Below are 23,677 nucleotides of genomic sequence, written 5' to 3' on the forward strand. Positions count from 1 at the left end.
TCTCATAGTACAAGATGTGTAACAACAGGACAACCTATGACCATACGTCCTGTTATATCATAGGGGGCGCCACACTCAGGGGCTCTCAACCGAGAGTATTACAGGGCTCCTCCTTGTAGTACCATATTTCCCCTGAAGGAGGCGCTGCTAGGGACATGTATGATCTACATATATAGGAAATAACAGAGCGGTACCGGAAGCACTCGTGGATCCAGAGTCTGGTGATGCTCTGCTTAGTGTCATGGAGGTCACGCTGGGCCCGGAGCATTCCCTGGAAAACCTGTACGGAGGGAGGAGAGGAAGAGTGTGATCACCACCAGGCAGTGAGGTGGATATCCACAGGATAGGACCACCATGATGAGAACAGGGGCCTGTACATTATACCCAGCTATGGCTATCCTGGAAGTCAGGGGTCCGGCCTGTCCACCAGGGGTCACATCTGGGGTGGGGCCCCATCTTCATGATCACAGGGGACCCCCAGAGATCAGACATTCTATCCATAGAAAATCCAAGTCACTAGTGTCCCCCGTGTGCCCATTACTGATAATTCAGTCTGCTTTATACTCCAGTCACATCAAGAGCTGCATTCAAAGTTCTGCTGCCGACCCGGTGCCCTCGGCTGGTTCTGTATTATAGAAGACCATTGTGTTAAAGGGACCAGAATCTCACCTTGGAGATGTCGCGGAGGTTAAACAGGTAATGGATCTTGGCGGGGGTGGGGAGGAACCTCTGGGTGATGCTGTTATACAGCTCGATGGTGGCCTGGGTGATTATATCTCCCACCGGCTTCACCTCCTCCTCAAAGTCCTGCAGCTTCTGGCTCATCATTGTCCCGAAGATTCTAATAATCTGAGATTCCTGAAGAAGGAGAAGACATTTGGAGGAGAAGATCCACTACAGACAGGAGAAGGCCCTGCAGATAGGGGGAGGTGGTGACTGCTCACATATAGCATACGTGACAGTGCTCAGACTGGTGTGTGAGGATGACCAGGGGGGGTCTCAGTGAGAGAGGATAATCTGGGGGGTCTCATTGAGAGAGGATAATCTGGGGGGTCTCATTGATCTATAGCTGTGATGAGAAGCTAGAACTCACCGAGGGGAAGGTCATGTTAATCAGATTAAATCTGCTCTGGAGTCGACCAGAAATGGCTGTCCGCCCCCCGCCAGGAGGACCCATGGCCGCCATGATGAGCATGTCCTGTAGAGGGAATAGAAGAGACACGTTAGTGATGGGATACAGAGGGTCTCGGCCCTGTGCACACCATAGAGCAGAGGAGAAGCAGAAGACAGAAGTCCAATATCAGACCATGTATGACTGACTATTCACTATGGGGACAATCTATTACCGCTTTTGGATTCCTTATGTGCTCGCTTCAGGGACGTTCAGGTGTAGCAGACGCACCAGGGACCCTCTGCCACCTGACAACACCCAGGTATAGATTGTCCGCTGTGGAGTCAGGACCCTACACAGTCACATTGTTACCTCACTCCATATCTCCGTGTGACACCTAACCTCCGAGCATAACCTAGGACACAGGTCCAAGAAGAAGACGTCTGCCTCCCCACGCTAGAAGAGGTCAAGGTCCAAGGATTCAAAGGTCAGAGAAGAAGATCAAAGTCTTATGAAGTCCAAAGATGGAAGGTAGGGAAGATAAGGAGAAGGATCGGAGAACAGGAGAAGGGTCATTGAGGAGGTGAGAAAGTCAGAGCAGTAGAGGTCCGGAGAAGATCCAAAATGTGGAACCTCTGAGAAGGAAAGAAGAGATGACAGTAACAAGCTCCAACGTCCCAAGAAGGAAGGAAGAAAGGACCATGATGAACCAGGTAAAAATACAGAAAATAGTGGGGGTCTCCATGTAGAGTCTGGGGTCTGACCTTCACATATTTGATGCTCTGGTTCTGACGGTCGTACCAGAAACCGTAATCGATCCAGAGCCGGAGCAGTTCTAGGGGCGGCTGTGACCCGAATGTGTCCTTCGCAGGCATATTGAGGTCATCCATGAAGGTCAGGAGATGCTTTCCCCCGGCAGGGACATAGACACCCTTTGTGCGCTTCTCCACCCGACTCTCGATGATGTTCTGTACGTTGTTGGAGGTGGTCTGAGGAGGAACCGGTGACACCAGTGATCAGACCGTACTGGTCCCAGTAACACTTGTGATAATGTTAGGACCTCTCCTCGGTTACCTGCGCAGACATGTTCACGGTCAGCAGTGTCCACTTATTAGCATCTAAGGACTGCAGGACGCTCTGAGCGATGGAGGTCTTCCCAGTACCCACCGGCCCAACAAGGAGGACCGGGATCTGGTTGGAGACCAAGGCATTCACTAGGAACTGATAGCGGACGGTGTCCACCGTGGGCACCATGATCTTGTAGAATGGAGCGCTGCCAAGAGAAAGGGGGACATCTCACTGAGACAGTCCTAGGTCATACAGCTGTGAGCTGAACATGGTCCACATGGACCCCCGAGTTCGTGGCTCCTACCTGTACGGGGGCATTTCACACTCTACCACTTACTTGGCGGGGATCCTCCAGCCCTTGGGCAGCCGCTCCTCAAAGTTCAACCAGTTCTTGCTTTTGGGATCCACAAAATATTCGTAGACTGTGTCCTGAAATAAGACAAGCGATAGGGGTCATCCAGCTGCAGTACCAGTTGAAGCCTATGTGCAGGAGGGGCGCTGTATCTACGCTTCATAACTCCAATAGCCATCAGCTGATACTCATAGTGGTGACCCCCCCGTATAGCCCCGAAGGCGGTGGTCACCTTGTTGGGGAAGCTTCCTTCCAGTTCTCTCAGGTAGTTGTCGATTTTCCTCCTTCCATCCTCATCCACTGAAGCGCAGACAGACCAGATCATGCAGAAGATGAAGCAGAGCTCCACCATGCGGCTGTAGTTGTCGGGGTCCGTGGGGTTCACCTGTGGGGGAGCAGGGGTGACAGAGGTGACCCTCAGAGTCAGGACAGTGTGGAGGACTACTTACCCCATTCTCAGGTGTTACGACCACTTACCCCATTCTCAGGTGTTACGACCACTTACCCCATTCTCAGGTGTTACGACCACTTACCCCATTCTCAGGTGTTACGACCACTTACCCCATTCTCAGGTGTTACGACCACTTACCCCATTCTCAGGTGTTACGACCACTTACCCCATTCTCAGGTGTTACGACCACTTACCCCATTCTCAGGTGTTACGACCACTTACCCCATTCTCAGGTGTTACGACCACTTACCCCATTCTCAGGTGTTACGACCACTTACCCCATTCTCAGGTGTTACGACCACTTACCCCATTCTCAGGTGTTACGACCACTTACCCCATTCTCAGGTGTTACGACCACTTACCCCATTCTCAGGTGTTACGACCACTTACCCCATTCTCAGGTGTTACGACCACTTACCCCATTCTCAGGTGTTACGACCACTTACCCCATTCTCAGGTGTTACGACCACTTACCCCATTCTCAGGTGTTAGGACCACTTACCCCATTCTCAGGTGTTACGACCAATTACCCCATTCTCAGGTGTTACGACCACTTACCCCATTCTCAGGTGTTACGACCACTTACCCCATTCTCAGGTGTTACGACCACTTACCCCATTCTCAGGTGTTACGACCACTTACCCCATTCTCAGGTGTTACGACCACTTACCCCATTCTCAGGAGTTACGACCACTTACCCCATTCTCAGGAGTTACGACCACTTACCCCATTCTCAGGTGTTAGGACCACTTACCCCATTCTCAGGTGTTACGACCACTTACCCCATTCTCAGGTGTTACGACCACTTACCCCATTCTCAGGTGTTACGACCACTTACCCCATTCTCAGGTGTTGCGAGGGAATCGTACAGTTTGCAGAGAGAGATGACCCCGCACGTCTCTTCTTGTGGGACCAGGTCCGTGCAGTTAAATCTCTTGAAGTCTAGAATCCGTGCGATGTACTTATCAAACATCCGCTGGAGGGTCTCAGCCTCTGACTACACAGCCGAGGAATCAGAGGTCAGAGGATATACTAGGGGTGTAGAGGATATACTAGGGGTGTAGAGGATATACTAGGGGTGTAGAGGATATACTAGGGGTGTAGAGGATATACTAGGGGTGTAGAGGATATACTAGGGGTGTAGAGGATATACTAGGGGTGTAGAGGATATACTAGGGGTGTAGAGGATATATTATGGGTGTAGAGGATATATTATGGGTGTAGAGGATATACTATGGGTGTAGAGGATATACTAGGGGTGTAGAGGATATACTAGGGGTGTAGAGGATATACTATGGGTGTAGAGGATATACTAGGGGTGCAGAGTATATACTAGGGGTGTAGAGGATATACTAGGGGTGTAGAGGATATACTAGGGGTGTAGAGCATATACTAGGGGTGTAGAGGATATACTAGGGGTGTAGAGGATATACTAGGGGTGTAGAGGATATACTAGGGGTGTAGAGGATATACTAGGGGTGTAGAGTATATACTAGGGGTGTAGAGTATATACTATGGGTGTAGAGGATATACTGGGGGTGTAGAGGATATATTATGGGTGTAGAGGATATACTAGGGGTGTAGAGGATATACTAGGGGTGTAGATGATATACTAGGGGTGTAGAGGATACACTATGGGTGTAGAGGATATACTAGGGGTGTAGAGGATATACTAGGGGTGTAGAGGATATACTAGGGGTGTAGAGGATATACTAGGGGTGTAGAGGATATACTAGGGGTGTAGAGTATATACTAGGGGTGTAGAGGATATACTATGGGTGTAGAGGATATACTAGGGGTGTAGAGGATATACTAGGGGTGTAGAGGATATACTAGGGATGTAGAGGATATACTAGGGGTGTAGAGGATATACTATGGGTGTAGAGGATATACTAGGGGTGTAGAGGATATACTAGGGGTGTAGAGGATATACTAGGGGTGTAGAGGATATACTAGGGGTGTAGAGGATATACTATGGGTGTACAGGATATACTAGGGGTGTAGAGGATATACTATGGGTGTAGAGGATATACTAGGGGTGTAGAGGATATACTAGGGGTGTAGAGGATATACTAGGGGTGTAGAGGATATACTATGGGTGTAGAGGATATACTAGGGGTGTAGAGGATATACTAGGGGTGTAGAGGATATACTAGGGGTGTAGAGGATATACTAGGGGTGTAGAGGATATACTAGGGGTGTAGAGGATATACTAGGGGTGTAGAGGATATACTATGGGTGTAGAGGATATACTAGGGGTGTAGAGGATATACTAGGGGTGTAGAGGATATACTAGGGGTGTAGAGGATATACTATGGGTGTAGAGGATATACTAGGGGTGTAGAGGATATACTAGGGGTGTAGAGGATATACTATGGGTGTAGAGGATATACTAGGGGTGTAGAGGATATACTATGGGTGTAGAGGATATACTAGGGGTGTAGAGGATATACTAGGGGTGTACAGGACATGCTATGATGAGACCTACCTTTCCTCTCTTCTCCATCCAGGACTGGACATAGGGCTTCCACCCCAGGCTCGTGTAGTCGGTGTACACCATCCCGCACCGGGACACTGTGGCCGGAGACGCAACCGCCAGATCGGCCACTTCAAACAGCAGAGAAACCTGGGGAAGGTCCGGAGCTCAGAGACGTAGGAGCAGCAGGGGGAGGGAAAAGGGGGACGTGTAGTGAGGGGCTGACCTGCTCCGGCATGGCTATCCTCTCCCCATTAATAAGGGTCAGGACCTTGTTGTCGTCCATTACAGAATTCATGCTCTCGATCCACAGAGTGTCCACCGGCCCATCAAACACGATCCACTTCTCATCCGGCTTCTCATCTACAAGGGGATCACAGGAACTTACCTCAGTACTGTACAGCCCCTGCTTACACACTCTGCACTGTACAGCCCCTGCTTACACACTCTCTGCACTGTACGGCCCCTGCTTACACACTCTCTGCACTGTACAGCCCCTGCTTACACACTCTCTGCACTGTACATCCCCTGCTTACACACTCTCTGCACTGTACGGCCCCTGCTTACACACTCTCTGCACTGTACAGCCCCTGCTTACACACTCTCTGCACTGTACATCCCCTGCTTACACACTCTCTGCACTGTACATCCCCTGCTTACACACTCTCTGCACTGTACATCCCCTGCTTACACACTCTCTGCATTGTACAGCCCCTGCTTACACACTCTCTGCACTGTACGGCCCCTGCTTACACACTCTCTGCACTGTACAGCCCCTGCTTACACTCTCTGCACTGTACATCCTCTGCTTACACACTCTCTGCACTGTACAGCCCCTGCTTACACACTCTCTGCACTGTACAGCCCCTGCTTACACACTCTCAGCACTGTACAGCCCCTGCTTACACACTCTGCATTGTACAGCCCCTGCTTACACACTCTCTGCACTGTACAGCCCCTGCTTACACACTCTCTGCACTGTACAGCCCCTGCTTACACACTCTCTGCACTGTACAGCCCCTGCTTACACACTCTCTGCACTGTACAGCCCCTGCTTACACACTCTCTGCACTGTACTGTCCCTGCTTACACACTCTCTGCACTGTACAGCCCCTGCTTACACACTCTCTGCACTGTACAGCCCCTGCTTACACACTCTCTGCACTGTACGGCCCCTGCTTACACACTCTCTGCACTGTACGGCCCCTGCTTACACACTCTCTGCACTGTACAGCCCCTGCTTACACACTCTCTGCACTGTACAGCCCCTGCTTACACACAATCTGCACTGTACAGCCCCTGCTTACACACTCTCTGCACTGTACTGCCCCTGCTTACACACTCTCTGCACTGTACAGCCCCTGCTTACACACCCTCTGCATTGTATGGCCCCTGCTTACACACCCTCTGCATTGTACGGCCCCTGCTTACACACCCTCTGCATTGTACGGCCCCTGCTTACACACCCTCTGCATTGTACGGCCCCTGCTTACACACTCTCTGCACTGTACAGCCCCTGCTTACACACTCTTTGCACTGTACATCTCCTGCTTACACACTCTCTGCATTGTATGGCCCCTGCTTACACGCTATCTGCATTTTACATCCCCTGCTTACACACTCTCTGCATTGTACATCCCCTGCTTACACAATCTCTGCATTGCGTTTAATATTGGTAGCACATGTATGACCCTGTCACCTGCACACGCCGTCCTCATGAGGCTGGAGAGAACGCCATCCGTCCACTCATTGGTTGCCAGGTCGTATTCTCCGTACAGCTCCCCCAGAGACACGGCCTTGGGGTTCAGGGGGAAATCCTGTGAATAGCAGAAATATCAATAAATCACCAGCAGATAAGAGTCACGTGATGGGGTGAGCGGTGACCCCATAACGGTGTATCACAGCTACATGGTGACCATACAACGTCCTCTCACCCGCACAAGGTTGTAGTTGGTGTCTCCGCTGCGATACAGTGCAGATAGCGCCGCCTGTAGGCAGCGCCAGGTGGTGGTCTTTCCGCTGCAGGTCCGGCCCACGATCATGCAGGAGTGGCGCGAGCTCTTGGTCTCGTACAGCTGGATGACCTTGGTGACCGTGAAGGGCGTCACTTGCAGGCCGGAGAGCCGCAGCTCTTGTTCTATATGTTCCCGCAGCTGAGGAGACATAATGGTGGCGACATGAGATGGGATCACGGGGTCCTCAGCCTCACTGATCAGTGCTGTACCCAGCATGCCTTGCTTCAGCAACCCCCGAGCTGCAGACGGTACTGTGCCCCTAATATATCGGATACTGAACATCTCCATCACAGTGTTATGTGCCATCAGGAGACACGTCACTGCTGCACTCACCTTCCCATAATCCACAGGGGGAGTGTCGACCCCGGGGAACAGATCCTGCATGATCCCATTGAAGAGCGGGAGGTCGACAGAGGTCAGCTTGGCGATGTTCATATCCTTCATAGACATCAGCAGAATCTGGGAATGAAGACCTGTGTGAGCGCGAGGTCACTGATACGGGGTGACCTATGACCCTGAGCAGCTTCTAACCCACCTCCTCATCAGACAAGTCCGGCCGGACCCGGCGTTTCCTTCCAGCGTAGCGCAGCAGCGAGGTCAGCGCCCGCAGCCCGAAGTCGTAGTGGTCCTGCTTGGAGAGCTGCTGCACGGCCAGGGAGTAGAGCGTGTAGACCTTCTTAGCCAGGAGCTGCCGGACAAATCCACAATGTGACCCCTGCCCTATGACCCTCACTGCTCATCGTGTCATCAATCCACGCCATTACCTTACAGTTACCGAAGCCCTCGCCAAACAGGATGATCTCAGCGATCAGTGTGGAGTCCGGGACCACCATGGAGATGGGTCTGAACATGGACTTGAGGTTGTCAGGGAGCTCGGTGCGGCCCGCGTAACCTGGTGGATGTACAAAGCATTACAGAATGATTGTACTGACACGTGATGACCACCAGGGGCAGTCACCACAGCTCTCATGTGCTTTCTTCTGTTACTATGGGGGTCATTTACTAAGGGCCCGATTCGCGTTTTCCCGACGTGTTACCCGAATATTTCCGATTTGCGCCGATTGTACCTGAATTGCCCCGGGATTTTGGCGCACGCGATCGGATTGTGGCGCATCCGCGCCGGCATGCGCGCAACGGAAATCGGGGGGGGGGGGGGCGTGGCCGAACGAAAACCCGACGTATTCGGAAAAACCGCCGCATTTAAAAACGGAAAATGTGTCGCTCGGGACGTGCTTAAGTGCACTCAGCCGGCCTCGGTGAATTCCGGCGCATTCAGATGCTTTTCAGTGCAGCAGCGCCACCTGGTGGACGGCGGAGGAACTACCTTATTAAATCCGGCCAGACCCGAATCCACCGCAGAGAACGCGCCGCTGGATCGCGAATGGACCGGGTAAGTAAATCTGCCCCATTGTGTCAGTCTTTACTGTGGTTCTGGCATTATTTTCACGACTAGGAGGAACAGATACCTGGGTTCATGGTGATGAAGATGCCACAAGACCAAACCAAGTTGATCTCTCTCCCCTCGAATATAAATCGGGTGAGGTTGGCGGACAGGGCAGAGAGGATGGAGAGGATCTGCTGGGCGACCACGGACAGGACCTCAATGTTTATGCGGTTAAACTCATCAAAGCAGCCCCAGGCGCCAGTCTACAAGGAGAGAGAGGACGGGGTGAGGATGCTCCAGTCACATCCAAAGCTGCACGGTCCCTGCCATGAAGGACGAGCCCCTCACCTGTGCCAGGCCCGAGTACATCCTGCCCATGGATTTATAGTCCAGCCCCTCCGAGCAGTTCACCACAATCACGTACATGCCCAGCGCCTTCCCCAGATCCTTCACCGTCTCTGTCTTCCCAGTACCGGCCGGGCCCTTGGGAGAACCTCCGCGGTGCAGGTGCAGGGCAGTGGTGAGAGTCATGTAACACCTGCAGGGGGAACACACAGGTCAAACACCTACATACCTGCACACACACACCTGTACCTATACACACCTGTACATATATACACCTACACACCTGTACATATACACACCTGTGCACAGATACACCTACACACCTGTACCTATACACACCTGTACATATATACACCTATACATATATACACCTACACACCTGTACATATACACGCCTGTACACAGATACACCTATACACATATACACCTGTACAAATATACACCTACACACCTGTACATATACACACCTGTACATATATACACCTATACATATACACACCTGTACATATATACACCTATACACACCTGTACATATATACACATATACACCTACACACCTGTACATATACACACCTGTACACAGATACACCTACACACCTGTACAAATATACACCTACACACCTGTACATATATACACCTACACACCTGTACATATATACACACCTGTACGTATATACACCTACACACCTGTACATATACACACCTACACACCTGTACATATATACACACACATATACGCCTACATACCTGTACATATATACACCTATACACCTACACACCTGTACATATATGCACCTGTACACATATACACCTACACACCTGTACCTATACACACCTGTACATATATACACCTATACATATATACACCTATACACACCTGTACATATATACACTTATACACATATACACCTACACACCTGTACATATACACACCTGTACACAGATACACCTACACACCTGTACAAATATACACCTACACACCTGTACATATATACACACACATATACGCCTACATACCTGTACACACACACCTGTACACCAACACACCAGTACATATACACACCTACACACCTGTACACATATACACCTACACACCTGTACATCTAAATCTACATACCTGTACACATATACACCTACACATCTCTACATATACACCTACACACCTGTACACACATACACCTGCATGCATATACCCCTACACACCTGTACATGTAAATCTACATACCTGTACATATATGCCTACACACCTGTATATAAACATATACACTGTACACCCTACACACCTGTACATATATACACCTACAGATATCCATTTCCATGTATACACTTACCTATCAGTCAGGGGGGTGATCACCAGGCGACCAGAGTTACCCAAATATTCATATCCATACTGGAAATGAGTGTTAGTCTGTCTAATGAGACAGTCATCAGCGTCCTGCAGAGAGAGAACAGATTATATATCGGTTACCCACTGACCCACCTGAGACTGTCACCCCACAAGAGAGCGCAAGACTCATAGCTCCTCCTTCTATCATCCTGCAGGGGGAGGGGCGGGCTCATAGCTCCTCCTTCTATCATCCTGCAGGAGGAGGGCCAGTCTCATAGCTCCTCCTTCTATCTGTATAACCCTGCAGGAGGTGGGGCAGACTTATAGCTCCTTCTTCTATCTGTTTCACCCTGATGGAGGAGGGGCAGGCTCATAAGCTCCTCCTTCTATCTGTATCATCCTACAGGGGTGGGGCAGGCTCATAGCTCCTCCTTCTATCTGTATCACCCTGCAGGAGGAGGGACAGTCTGATGGCTCCTCCTTCTATCTGTTACCCTATCTATCACTGTGTCTCTGCTTTACCTTGTCCCAGTAGAAGCGCAGTTGACTCAACCACTCAAAGGAGGAGGCGTCCATACATCCGCTCTTCAGCATCTTATCTATGACGTCTCGGGCGTGGACCTCCACTGTGATCAGGGCCACCAGCTTCAGCCGCAGGATCTTGGTGAGGTTTCCCCGGATGGCATCGGAGTATTTGTTCAGCATAGAGACCTGAGAACATCAAAGGGTCAGAAAGCTGCAAGATCCAAAGCTATTAAAATGTCTGCTTGCTGCCAGTGAATGAAAAACACATCTCTCCAGGGACAATACCCAACACTGGCTGCAGTCCGCAGGGTCACACCTGCAGAAACATCCCTTTAAGAAGGCAGCACAACATGTGTTAGATGACAACACAAACCTGCTTCTTCTTCATGACCTTCAGATACTTCTTGTCTGCCCGCTCCTTGGCCGTCACCAGAGACTTGGTCACGTCTGTGGTCCACTGGATCTGACTGGAGGTGATGAGGACCTACAAGACGTGAGGATGAGTGAGCAGCACTGAGTGAGTGCTCCCCTGAGGACGAGCCGGTCTCTCGAGCACTCACCTGTCCCGCCCACTCCTTCACCCACTTGTCCCGCTTGCTGGACATCTTCTTCAGCCCCAGGCGGCAGTTCCTGAGAAGTTCCTTCAACGTCCAACGCATGGTCCTCTCGATGTCACAGAGCCAGGCCTGGAGGAGCGGACACAAGCACGGCGTCACATCATCATAGGAGGAGACTAGAAGCCTCCGCTGATCTCTTGTAGTACTACTACTCCTAGCAGAGCCTGGAGGCAATGCATGGCCTTACCTCCACAGGACCCTCTAACAGCACTGGATGGGTAAACTCCACGTACTCTCCCTCCGCAGAGAACATCCCTCCGGCCTCCGACTTACTGCTCGCTCCAATCTGAGGTCATGGGACAGAAAACACAGGGTTAATATCATGGAAATATGGAGAACCCCTTTAATTCCCTCCCAGTACATCTATAGATCACTTAGCCTAACCCTCCCTACTTCTGGAGTACATCTAGCCTTTCCTTCTAGACCACCCCTATATCTGGAGAAGCTCTAGTCTTACCTTCTGGATCTTGAGGGACATTCTAGACCATCCCTAGCCTCTAGCACACTCTAACCTACGTCCTTGATCTGAAAGGACTTTGTAGACCCCCCTTTTAACCCCCCAATTTCTGGAGTAGACCTAGCCTTACCTTCTGGATCTTGAGGGACTTAATGTTATCGAAGCATTTCTTGAGGTGGGGTTGGACGGCTTCGGGATTGCGGGACTGGCCGAGGATCTCCAGGAGGTCGTCATTAGACAAGAAGTAGAAGCGCGGAAAGATGTGTCGCTTGGTCTCCAGGTACATGTCCAGGGACTTCTGTATTCCCTCTAGGACCTGGTTCATCTCCCCCAACTTCTCCAGCAGTCCTGGCCAGAGAAGGAGCAGAGACCACCAGTGAGTGGGGGAACACGTCCATCTACTGGGTGATGGGTGCCCTACCACATACATGGATGATGGGTTCCCTAGCCACATACATGGATGATGGGTTCCCCACCACTTACCTGGGTGATGGGTGCTCCTGCAATATACCTGGGTGATGGGTGCCCTACCACATACATGGATGATGGGTTCCCTAGCCACATACATGGATGATGGGTTCCCCACCACTTACCTGGGTGATGGGTGCTCCTGCAATATACCTGGGTGATGGGTGCCCCTGCCATATACCTGGTAGATGGGTGCCCCACCACTTACCAGGGTGATGGGTGCCCTGCCACATACCTGGGTGATGGGTGCCCTGCCACATACCTGGATGATGGGTGCCCTGCTACATACCTGGATGATGGGTGCCCTACCACATACCTGGTAGATGGGTGCCCTGCCACATACCTGGGTGATGGGTGCCCCGCAGGGCATTGTTGTCCTTGTTCAGCCGGTCCATGATGGTCTTCCAGCTGATGTTCACCTCATCAAACTCCGCTGACTCCTGAGGAAGCTGCTTCCTGATGTCCTCACCCATGAAGATGTTCTGACCAGGGCAGAAGAATAACATAGCAGCTGTGAGTCTGACCACTAGAGGGCGCCTCACACTAGCAGATCCTCATGTTATAATCCAATGTCAGAATTGTGGGAGCCCCTGACACCCAAATAGGGGATCAGCGTCTGATTTCTGGTGGTCTCCCACTACTGAGACCCAGACATGTGATAAACTGAGGTCCCCAGTGTAGATAGCAGTTCCTCCATTCCAATCACACACACTGGGACCCCCAATCTCATGATTCAGGGACACCTCCAGCGCTTAGATATGTATCCCCCATCCCCTTATTACTCAGCTCGTGTCAGTCTCCACTGTAGCTCTGACATTCTATTCATGCACCAGGTGGAACAGTATGCACATCCCCTGCTTACCTCCAGGTACAGCCACTGCCTCTGCACGGTGAGGATGGTCTCTATGACCTCCAGGATATGAGACAAGCAGCGTTCCCACCTGTCCACATCCTGCTCAAAGGCCTTCACGAATGGAGAGGCCTTCATGGTGGACAGGCTGACCTGGTTGTCTTCTAAGGCCTGGAACACCTCGTCCGTCCCCCTGGAGAAGGAAGATGAGAGGTTTGCGGCGGTGGTCTATGGGTGAACGGGTCCGTATGAAGGACATCTTACTTGGTGACTGACCTCAGCCGGTGGTGACCCTTATCTTTGTAGGGCACAATGTCCAGCAGAGTCTCCTCCCAGGTTCTTGAGATGTTCTCCAAAGCCTAATGTAGAAGATGACAATCTTATGTCACTATTTCAGGAGAGACGAGGGTCTCTTAGCTCGGGCATGCCGGGAGCTGTAGTTTTGGATAGAAGTGGTACCTACCTGCTCTATGAACAACTCTTTGGTGGCCGCGGTGGAGATTTCGCTGATCTTCTCCACATACTGGTCTAACCCCAGCTCTACGATCCTCTCCAGGGTGAAGTCCTCGCCGTCCTGGTCAAATGGCCTCTGGATCTCCTGCTTCACCTGTGTCCAGTGCCTGTAACATAGGGACAGGGGGAAATCTCTCACTGCTCAATATCTCTGCTTGCTGACAGTGAATGGGTGCATGCCCAGTCACATTCAGAAGCTGAACACCTGCAGAGGCCTTCTACTTTTCACAGCTGAGGGTTTGTTACAGTTGCATCCAGTCTAAACAATCCTCTGTGGAATTATACAGAGTGACATACTTTACCTGCACTGATACACTGTAACAAACATTTCGGCGGGTGGTGGTAATGATGGTAGAGTAATACTATGCAGTAACTCAGTACCTCTCCCGCAGCGCTGGGTTCCGGAGGTCCACAATAAGGGGCAGGGTTCTCTTGAACTGGTCGATGCGCATCCGGGCCGTCTCCAGAACCTCCCAGTTCTTATCCTGCAGACACAAATAATGGTTCTATGAACAGCGCCACCCCATGGGCTACACCTGGTATCACAGGACAGCTACCAGACATGTCCATAGAGATTGGGGACCCCCTTGTATCCCCCCATGTGAGTGTAGACCTGGCTCACCTTCAGCTCGCGGCTCAGTCTGCTCAGCCTCCGGTACAGACCTTGTGCCGTGTTCTCCATCAGCTCCGTCTGCAGGGTGAGGAAGCGGCCGCTCTTCCACTCGCTCCAGTTCTGGTCCCACTCCTTGGTGGCCTCCCATACAAGCTGTACAGAGTCCAGGTCCTAGAGGAGGGTGATAGTGAGTAACATGGTGGGAGAAGACTGTGTGACCCATCTTCTGGACCCTCTCTTACCTTCTCCAGGGTCTGGAGCTCCTTGGAGCTTGGCTGTTCTATCTTGAACATTCCCAGGCCGGAGCGGATGCTGTTCTCCTCCTCCTTCAAAGTGTCCATCATATTCCGGAAGGTTCCGATCTGCTCCAGAGCCGGCTCACAGCCAACGGAACTGGAGAACGGACCTGGAAGAGGAGGATATGATCAGCAGACGCCTTCCACGACGTGATCAAGGTGTCACCACACGTCTACAGTCCTCACCGTTGTCACCAAACTCCTCCAGGAGGGAGCGAGACTTCTTCTTGAACTCCTCGGCGGTGTGGATGAGGCTGGTCTTGAACTTCTCCTTGGACTTCTTCAGCATGGACTCGCTGTCTATGAGGCTCTGCTGGAAGGATAGCCAGGCCTTGTTCAGGGAGTCCAGTGTCTGCAGGACCTGGGGATGGGGGAAAGGTGCAGAAGATGTTACTTCAGCATTGTCTTACCATAGATGTAGCAGCTACGTAGGACCTAGCAGGACAACCTTCACCTCCAGGTGAGAGACCTATATACTCTAGCCCCAACCAGAGCTGCATCCACGATTCTGCTGGCTTCCACTGACTGGATAGGAGAGAATTTTCTGATTGGTGGAACCACCGATCTCGAAATTGTTAGAGGTCCCAGCGGTCAGGTCCCCAATATTTTTAGCTCGTAAAATCCCTTTAAGCTGGTAAACCCCTTTAATTGCCAGTGGTGGGTGCTGTGGTCCACAGGTCATGAGGTAGACTTCATGGCAAGAACATGATTCCATATCTGCCCCCAGCAGAACAGTGATTGCAGCTCTGGAGGCGTCTGACTACTCACAGATTCCTCCACGACCACCTCGTACTTCTTCAGGATTTCAAACTGGTCGTGGATGGGCATGATCTGAGCCTCGGTCTTGGAGAGATCGTTCTGCAGGGTGTCGTACAGGGTCAGGCTCTGGGATAGCTCCTCCAGGGTCTGTGGAGGCTTCACCACGCTGTGGAGGAGAACCATGAAGACTTCTCCAGTCACATCCAGAGCTGCTTTCAGGCGTGTCTATGCAGCTTGGGATGTGACTTCTCACCTGTCGGCGTTGTGGCTCAGGTAGTTGTAGAGCTCCAGCAGCTTCTCGGTGGCCATGGTCCTCAGGAGGCCGGTGAACTTGTTCTGCCACTCGTTGCAGTGCTGCACCAGCGAGAACTTCAGCTGACTGCAGTCCAACATGACGAACTGGATGCTCTGCACCGTCTCCTGCTTCTGCACGTTGTTGGCCAGCTCCGTGTACCTGCCGGGCGGGAAGACGTCTCAGCCAGGAGGAAAAAACATCGGGATCAGAAGGCATCGCCATGGCGGGGGGGGGGCAATGACTCACCGGGCAATGTCGGCATCGAATGCGGACACCATGGGGTTCAGCCGCTGGTACCGGCGGATCAGTGTGTCCTTCTGGGGTTCCCAGATCATTCGGAATGAGTCCCATGTCTTCAGGTAGGCCTGGAGGAGGGAGGCGTTGGCGGCCATTCCTGCGCTGATCTGGGCCTGGATCTTCTTGATTTCTTCGTCCCGTTCTGAAGATGGAAGAGGAGGTACAAGGTCATGTGTGCAACCAGAAACCCCGACATCCAAGAGGTCCCCCGCTTCAGACAAGGTGTGATCCCCAATCATCAGCTGTCAACTGGGCAAAGTCTGGAATAAGTGTTTAATTTACCTGCAGCTCCCCCGCAGGTCACATGAAGTATTACAAAGGACAACTCCTCCAGGGCAAGGTATATTCTTTATTATAAATCTTCACCCTGGTGACCCAACCCCCTATAATAATGTGGATGGACTTGTGTTCTTTAAGAGGGGCAGCCCCTATGAAAGGGATCTGTAAGTATGTGCAACCATACAGACATCAGCCAGGGTTGGGTATTGTCTCTGGAGAGATGTGTAATCAGACATTTGTGTATGGTGTTAGTAGCAGCAGGACTGTGAAATCTGAATTTATATTCCATGAGTGTATAACTGGAATGAGTCCTCACACTGCTGTGTTCTGTGCTCTCTGCAGCCAGTGTTATGTATTGTCCCTGGAGAGATGTGTAATCAGACCTCACACTGCTGTGCTCTGCTCTCTCTGCAGCCAGTGTTATGTATTGTCCCTGGAGAGATGTGTAATCAGACCTCACACTGCTGTGCTCTGCTCTCTCTGCAGCCAGTGTTATGTATTGTCCCTGGAGAGATGTGTAATCAGACCTCACACTGCTGTGCTATGTGATCTCTGCAGCCAGTGTTATGTATTGTCCAAGGAGAGATGTGTAATTATACCTCACACTGCTGTGCTCTGTGCTCTCTGCAGCCAGTGTTATGTATTGTCCCTGGAGAGATGTGTAATCAGACCTCACACTGCTGTGCTCGGTGCTCTCTGCAGCCAGTGTTATGTACTGTCCCTGGGGAGATGTGTAATCAGACCTCACACTGCTGTGCTCTGTGCTCTCTGCAGCCAGTGTTATGTACTGTCCCTGGAGAGATGTGTAATCAGATCTCACACTGCTGTGCTCTGTGCTCTCTGCAGCCAGTGTTATGTATTGTCCCTGGAGAGATGTGTAATCAGATCTCACACTGCTGTGCTCTGTGCTCTCTGCAGCCAGTGTTATGTATTGTCCCTGGAGAGATGTGTAATCAGACCTCACACTGCTGTGCTCTGTGCTCTCTGCAGCCAGTGTTATGTATTGTCCCTGGAGAGATGTGTAATCAGACCTCACACTGCTGTGCTCTGTGCTCTCTGCAGCCAGTGTTATGTATTATCCAAGGAGAGATGTGTAATCAGACCTCACACTGCTGTGCTCTGTGCTCTCTGCAGCCAGTGTTATGTATTATCCCTGGAGTGATGTGTAATCATACCTCACACTGCTGTGCTCTGTGCCCTCTGCAGCCAGTGTTATGTATTGTCCCTGGAGAGATATGTAATCAGATCTCACACTGCTGTGCTCTGTGCTCTCTGCAGCCAGTGTTATGTATTGTCACTGGAGAGATGTGTAATCAGACCTCACACTGCTGTGCTCTGTGCTCTCTGCAGCCAGTGTTATGTATTATCCCTGGAGAGATGTGTAATCAGACCTCACACTGCTGTGCTCTGTGCTCTCTGCAGCCAGTGTTATGTATTATCCCTGGAGTGATGTGTAATCATACCTCACACTGCTGTGCTCTGTGCTCTCTGCAGCCAGTGTTAGGTATTGTCCCTGGAGAGATGTGTAATCAGACCTCACACTGCTCTGCTCTGTGCTCTCTGCAGCCAGTGTTATGTATTGTCCCTGGAGAGATGTGTAATCAGACCTCACACTGCTGTGCTCTGTGCTCTCTGCAGCCAGTGTTATGTACTGTCCCTGGAGAGATGTGTAATCAGATCTCACACTGCTGTGCTCTGTGCTCTCTGCAGCCAGTGTTATGTATTGTCCCTGGAGAGATATGTAATCAGATCTCACACTGCTGTGCTCTGTGCTCTCTGCAGCCAGTGTTATGTATTGTGCCTGGAGAGAGGTGTAATCAGACCTCACACTGCTGTGCTCTGTGCTCTCTGCAGCCAGTGTTATGTATTGTCCCTGGAGAGATGTGTAATCAGACCTCACACTGCTGTGCTCTGTGCTCTCTGCAGCCAGTGTTATGTATTGTCACTGGAGAGATGTGTAATCAGACCTCACACTGCTGTGCTCTGTGCTCTCTGCAGCCAGTGTTATGTATTATCCCTGGAGAGATGTGTAATCAGACCTCACACTGCTGTGCTCTGTGCTCTCTGCAGCCAGTGTTATGTATTATCCCTGGAGTGATGTGTAATCATACCTCACACTGCTGTGCTCTGTGCCCTCTGCAGCCAGTGTTATGTATTGTCCCTGGAGAGATATGTAATCAGATCTCACACTGCTGTGCTCTGTGCTCTCTGCAGCCAGTGTTATGTATTGTCACTGGAGAGATGTGTAATCAGACCTCACACTGCTGTGCTCTGTGCTCTCTGCAGCCAGTGTTATGTATTATCCCTGGAGAGATGTGTAATCAGACCTCACACTGCTGTGCTCTGTGCTCTCTGCAGCCAGTGTTATGTATTATCCCTGGAGTGATGTGTAATCATACCTCACACTGCTGTGCTCTGTGCCCTCTGCAGCCAGTGTTATGTATTGTCCCTGGAGAGATGTGTAATCAGACCTCACACTGCTGTGCTCTGTGCACTCTGCAGCCAGTGTTATGTATTGTCCCTGGAGAGATGTGTAATCAGACCTCACACTGCTGTGTTCTGTGCTCTCTGCAGCCAGTGTTATGTATTGTCCCTGGAGAGATGTGTAATCAGACCTCACACTGCTGTGTTCTGTGCTCTCTGCAGCCAGTGTTATGTATTATCCCTGGAGAGATGTGTAATCAGACCTCACACTGCTCTGCTCTGTGCTCTCTGCAGCCAGTGTTATGTATTGTCCCTGGAGAGATGTGTAATCAGACCTCACACTGCTGTGCTCTGTGCTCTCTGCAGCCAGTGTTATGTATTGTCCCTGGAGAGATGTGTAATCAGACCTCACACTGCTGTGCTCTGTGCTCTCTGCAGCCAGTGTTATGTATTGTACCTGGAGAGATGTGTAATAAGACCTCACACTGCTGTGCTCTGTGCTCTCTGCAGCCAGTGTTATGTATTGTCCCTGGAGAGATGTGTAATCAGACCTCACACTGCTGTGCTCTGTGCTCTCTGCACCCAGTGTTATGTATTGTCCCTGGAGAGATGTGTAATCAGACCTCACACTGCTGTGCTCTGTGCTCTCTGCAGCCAGTGTTATGTATTGTCCCTGGAGAGATGTGTAATCAGACCGCACACTGCTGTGCTCTGTGCTCCCTGCAGCCAGTGTCCTGTATTATCCCTGGAGAGATGTGTAATCAGACCTCACACTGCTGTGCTCTGTGCTCCCTGCAGCCAGTGTCCTGTATTATCCCTGGAGAGATGTGTAATCAGACCTCACACTGCTGTGCTCTGTGCTCTCTGCAGCCAGTGTTATGTATTGTCCCTGGAGAGATGTGTAATCAGACCTCACACTGCTGTGCTCTGTGCTCTCTGCAGCCAGTGTCCTGTATTATCCCTGGAGAGATGTGTAATCAGACCTCACACTGCTGTGCTCTGTGCTCTCTGCAGCCAGTGTTATGTATTGTCCCTGGAGAGATGTGTAGTCAGACCTCACACTGCTGTGCTCTGTGCTCTCTGCAGCCAGTATTGTCCATGGAGAGATGTGTAATCAGACCTCACACTGCTGTGCTCTGTGCTCCCTGCAGCCAGTGTCCTGTATTATCCCTGGAGAGATGTGTAATCAGACCTCACACTGCTGTGCTCTGTGCTCTCTGCAGCCAGTGTTATGTATTGTCCCTGGAGAGATGTGTAATCAGACCTCACACTGCTGTGCTCTGTGCTCTCTGCAGCCAGTGTCCTGTATTATCCCTGGAGAGATGTGTAATCAGACCTCACACTGCTGTGCTCTGTGCTCCCTGCAGCCAGTGTTATGTATTGTCCCTGGAGAGATGTGTAATCAGACCTCACACTGCTGTGCTCTGTGCTCTCTGCAGCCAGTGTTATGTATTGTCCCTGGAGAGATGTGTAGTCAGACCTCACACTGCTGTGCTCTGTGCTCTCTGCAGCCAGTATTGTCCATGGAGAGATGTGTAATCAGACCTCACACTGCTGTGCTCTGTGCTCTCTGCAGCCAGTGTTATGTATTGTCCCTGGAGAGATGTGTAATCAGACCTCACACTGCTGTGCTCTGTGCTCTCTGCAGCCAGTGCTAGGTATTGTCCCTGGAGAGATGTGTAATCAGACCTCACACTGCTGTGCTCTGTGCTCTCTGCAGCCAGTGTTATGTATTGTCCCTGGAGAGATGTGTAATCAGACCTCACACTGCTGTGCTCTGTGCTCTCTGCAGCCAGTGTTATGCATTATCCCTGGAGAGATGTGTAATCAGACCTCACACTGCTGTGCTCTGTGCTCTCTGCAGCCAGTGTTATGCATTATCCCTGGAGAGATGTGTAATCAGACCTCACACTGCTGTGCTCTGTGCTCTCTGCAGCCAGTGTTATGTACTGTCCCTGGAGAGATGTGTAATCAGACCTCACACTGCTGTGCTCTGTGCTCTCTGCAGCCAGTGTTATGTATTGTCCCTGGAGAGATGTGTAATCAGACCTCACACTGCTGTGCTCTCTGCCGCCAGTGTTATGTATTGTCCCTGGAGAGATGTGTATTCAGACCTCACACTGCTGTGCTCTGTGCTCTCTGCAGCCAGTGTTATGTACTGTCCCTGGAGAGATGTGTAATCAGACCTCACACTGCTGTGCTCTGTGCTCTCTGCAGCCAGTGTTATGTATTGTCCCTGGAGAGATGTGTAATCAGACCTCACACTGCTGTGCTCTGTGCTCTCTGCAGCCAGTGTCCTGTATTATCCCTGGAGAGATGTGTAATCAGACCTCACACTGCTGTGCTCTGTGCTCCCTGCAGCCAGTGTTATGTATTGTCCCTGGAGAGATGTGTAATCAGACCTCACACTGCTGTGCTCTGTGCTCTCTGCAGCCAGTGTTATGTATTGTCCCTGGAGAGATGTGTAGTCAGACCTCACACTGCTGTGCTCTGTGCTCTCTGCAGCCAGTATTGTCCATGGAGAGATGTGTAATCAGACCTCACACTGCTGTGCTCTGTGCTCTCTGCAGACAGTGTTGGGTATGGTCCCTGGAGAGATGTGTAATCAAACCTTTGTGTATGTTAGCAGAAGCAGGACTGTGACAAATGGATTTCAGGACTGTATGACTGGAGTTGTGTCCTCACGCTGCTGTGAGTGTTGATATTGTCCCTATTGTACTTATGGTATTAGTAGCAGCAGGACTGTGACATATTAATTTATATTTCAGGATTGAAGCTTCCTCAAGTGCACTGGGGAACTAGGAGAACAGCAGTGTGAGGAGACCCCGACATTTCTGCTCTTACCCAGGATGGAGTGTATGGGGTCTCGCTGGGATTTCCTCTTGGTCAGTATGTCCGGAAGTCTCCTGAACTTGGACAAGGTGGTGAAGATTTCGGAGCCCACGCTGGTGACGATATTCGCGAGCTGTAGGAGGGTGGGAGAGAACTCCACCTGCCACAACATGGATGTAAGAGGTGAACAGCGCCCTCTACTGGAGGGGAGAAACAAAGCATCCAGTCTAAGGTTCTGCTTGGGAATCAATGCTCAAGGACCTACCTCAGCTGTGGACCCAGGGAGGTCATTCTGCAGTACCACCATGACACGGAAGAGGGGGCTCTGGGTGGTTTTGGTGTCACCGTTTATGGCCTTGGACAGCTCCTGCAGAGACCACTTGATGTTCAGCCTGAAGGCCTCCTCAATCAGGCGATCTATCTGCTCGGTGTAGTTGACCCAGTGCTGCTGGACCTGCAGGTGGAGATTCAGGGCATGGTTTAATGTGTGCCCCCTGCTGGCACCCCCAGGAAGTTCATCAGACTGGCACCGGAGCCTACCTCAGGCCCATCAGATCTGAAGACCTCGTAGGTGGCCCTCATGAGGCTGCAGATGTCATCATGGAGGCTCTGCAGGCGGCCATAGATGACCCTGCGATGCTCCTCCTGCACCTCCTGGAACTCCAGGTCCCGGAAGACTTGTTTACCATCAACGTGGAGCAGCAGCGTCTCGCTGATCGTCTGGGCGCAGCGCGAAATGTTCAGGTTGGACGCCTTGTAGTTGTCTACGATTTGTTGTATCTAAACAAGGAAGATGATCACATTATATGCACAGAGAGTAGAGTAACACAGGGGGTAATACAGGGAGTACTACTGCCAGGACAGGGGGTAATACAGAGAGTACTACTGCCAGGACAAGGGGTAATACAGAGAGTACTACTGCCAGGACAGTGGGTAATACAGAGAGTACTACTGCCAGGACAGTGGGTAATACAGGGAGTACTACTGCCAGGACAGGGGGTAATACAGAGAGTACTACTGCCAGGACAGGGGGTAATACAGAGAGTACTACTGCCAGGACAAGGGGTAATACAGAGAGTACTACTGCCAGGACAGTGGGTAATACAGGGAGTACTACTGCCAGGACAAGGGGTAATACAGGGAGTACTGCTGCCTGGACAAGGGGTAATACAGGGAGTACTACTGCCAGGACAAGGGGTAATACAGGGAGTACTACTGCCAGGACAGGGGGTAATACAGAGAGTACTGCTGCCAGGACAAGGGGTAATACAGGGAGTACTACTGCTAGGACAGGGGGTAATACAGAGAGTACTACTGATAGGACTGGAGGTAATACAGAGAGTACTACTGATAGGACTGGAGGTAATACAGAGAGTACCACTGCCAGGACAAGGGGTAATACAGAGAGAACTACTGCCAGGACAAGGGGTAATACAGAGAGTACTACTGCCAGGACAGGGGGTAATACAGAGAGTACTACTGCCAGGGCAGGGGGTAATACAGAGAGTACTACTGCCAGGACAGGGGGTAATACAGAGAGTACTACTGCCAGGACAGGGGGTAATACAGGGAGTACTACTGCCAGGACAGGGGGTAATACAGAGAGTACTACTGCCAGGACAGGGGGTAATACAGAGAGTACTACTGCCAGGACAGGGGGTAATACAGGGAGTACTACTGCCAGGACAGGGGGTAATACAGGGAGTACTACTGCCAGGACAGGGGGTAATACAGAGAGTACTACTGATAGGACTGGAGGTAATACAGAGAGTACCACTGCAAGGACAAGGGGTAATACAGAGAGTACTACTGCCAGGACAAGGGGTAATACAGAGAGTACTACTGCCAGGACAGGGAGTAATACAGAGAGTACTACTGCCAGGACAGGGGGTAATACAGAGAGTACTACTGCCAGGACAGGGG

General features: G+C 51.1%; 1 protein-coding gene across 1 annotated transcript in view; it reads right to left on the reverse strand.

Moving 5' to 3' along the window:
• DNAH2 (dynein axonemal heavy chain 2) overlaps positions 1-23,677 on the reverse strand; it is a 103,492-nt gene that overhangs the window by 33,809 nt on the left and 46,006 nt on the right. The window contains exons 17-53 of the mRNA XM_072149933.1: positions 22,295-22,534; positions 22,020-22,208; positions 21,767-21,914; positions 16,169-16,361; positions 15,881-16,081; positions 15,637-15,793; positions 15,055-15,229; positions 14,815-14,978; positions 14,582-14,743; positions 14,341-14,444; positions 13,910-14,066; positions 13,723-13,805; positions 13,459-13,639; positions 12,940-13,078; positions 12,259-12,476; positions 11,859-11,957; positions 11,615-11,740; positions 11,428-11,538; positions 11,052-11,240; positions 10,534-10,637; positions 9,206-9,395; positions 8,940-9,120; positions 8,238-8,365; positions 8,009-8,161; positions 7,807-7,932; positions 7,393-7,611; positions 7,158-7,275; positions 5,685-5,821; positions 5,471-5,608; positions 3,821-3,979; positions 2,764-2,916; positions 2,517-2,608; positions 2,186-2,384; positions 1,876-2,100; positions 1,094-1,198; positions 670-858; positions 195-280 (exon numbers count right to left, since the gene is read on the reverse strand). Coding sequence (XP_072006034.1) covers positions 195-280; positions 670-858; positions 1,094-1,198; positions 1,876-2,100; positions 2,186-2,384; positions 2,517-2,608; positions 2,764-2,916; positions 3,821-3,979; positions 5,471-5,608; positions 5,685-5,821; positions 7,158-7,275; positions 7,393-7,611; positions 7,807-7,932; positions 8,009-8,161; positions 8,238-8,365; positions 8,940-9,120; positions 9,206-9,395; positions 10,534-10,637; positions 11,052-11,240; positions 11,428-11,538; positions 11,615-11,740; positions 11,859-11,957; positions 12,259-12,476; positions 12,940-13,078; positions 13,459-13,639; positions 13,723-13,805; positions 13,910-14,066; positions 14,341-14,444; positions 14,582-14,743; positions 14,815-14,978; positions 15,055-15,229; positions 15,637-15,793; positions 15,881-16,081; positions 16,169-16,361; positions 21,767-21,914; positions 22,020-22,208; positions 22,295-22,534 — 5,738 coding nt within the window. The remainder of the gene's footprint in view (positions 1-194; positions 281-669; positions 859-1,093; positions 1,199-1,875; positions 2,101-2,185; positions 2,385-2,516; positions 2,609-2,763; positions 2,917-3,820; positions 3,980-5,470; positions 5,609-5,684; positions 5,822-7,157; positions 7,276-7,392; positions 7,612-7,806; positions 7,933-8,008; positions 8,162-8,237; positions 8,366-8,939; positions 9,121-9,205; positions 9,396-10,533; positions 10,638-11,051; positions 11,241-11,427; positions 11,539-11,614; positions 11,741-11,858; positions 11,958-12,258; positions 12,477-12,939; positions 13,079-13,458; positions 13,640-13,722; positions 13,806-13,909; positions 14,067-14,340; positions 14,445-14,581; positions 14,744-14,814; positions 14,979-15,054; positions 15,230-15,636; positions 15,794-15,880; positions 16,082-16,168; positions 16,362-21,766; positions 21,915-22,019; positions 22,209-22,294; positions 22,535-23,677) is intronic.

Source organism: Engystomops pustulosus, chromosome 4 (assembly GCF_040894005.1).
Source record: "Engystomops pustulosus chromosome 4, aEngPut4.maternal, whole genome shotgun sequence".
Classification (NCBI taxonomy): Eukaryota; Metazoa; Chordata; class Amphibia; order Anura; family Leptodactylidae; genus Engystomops; species Engystomops pustulosus.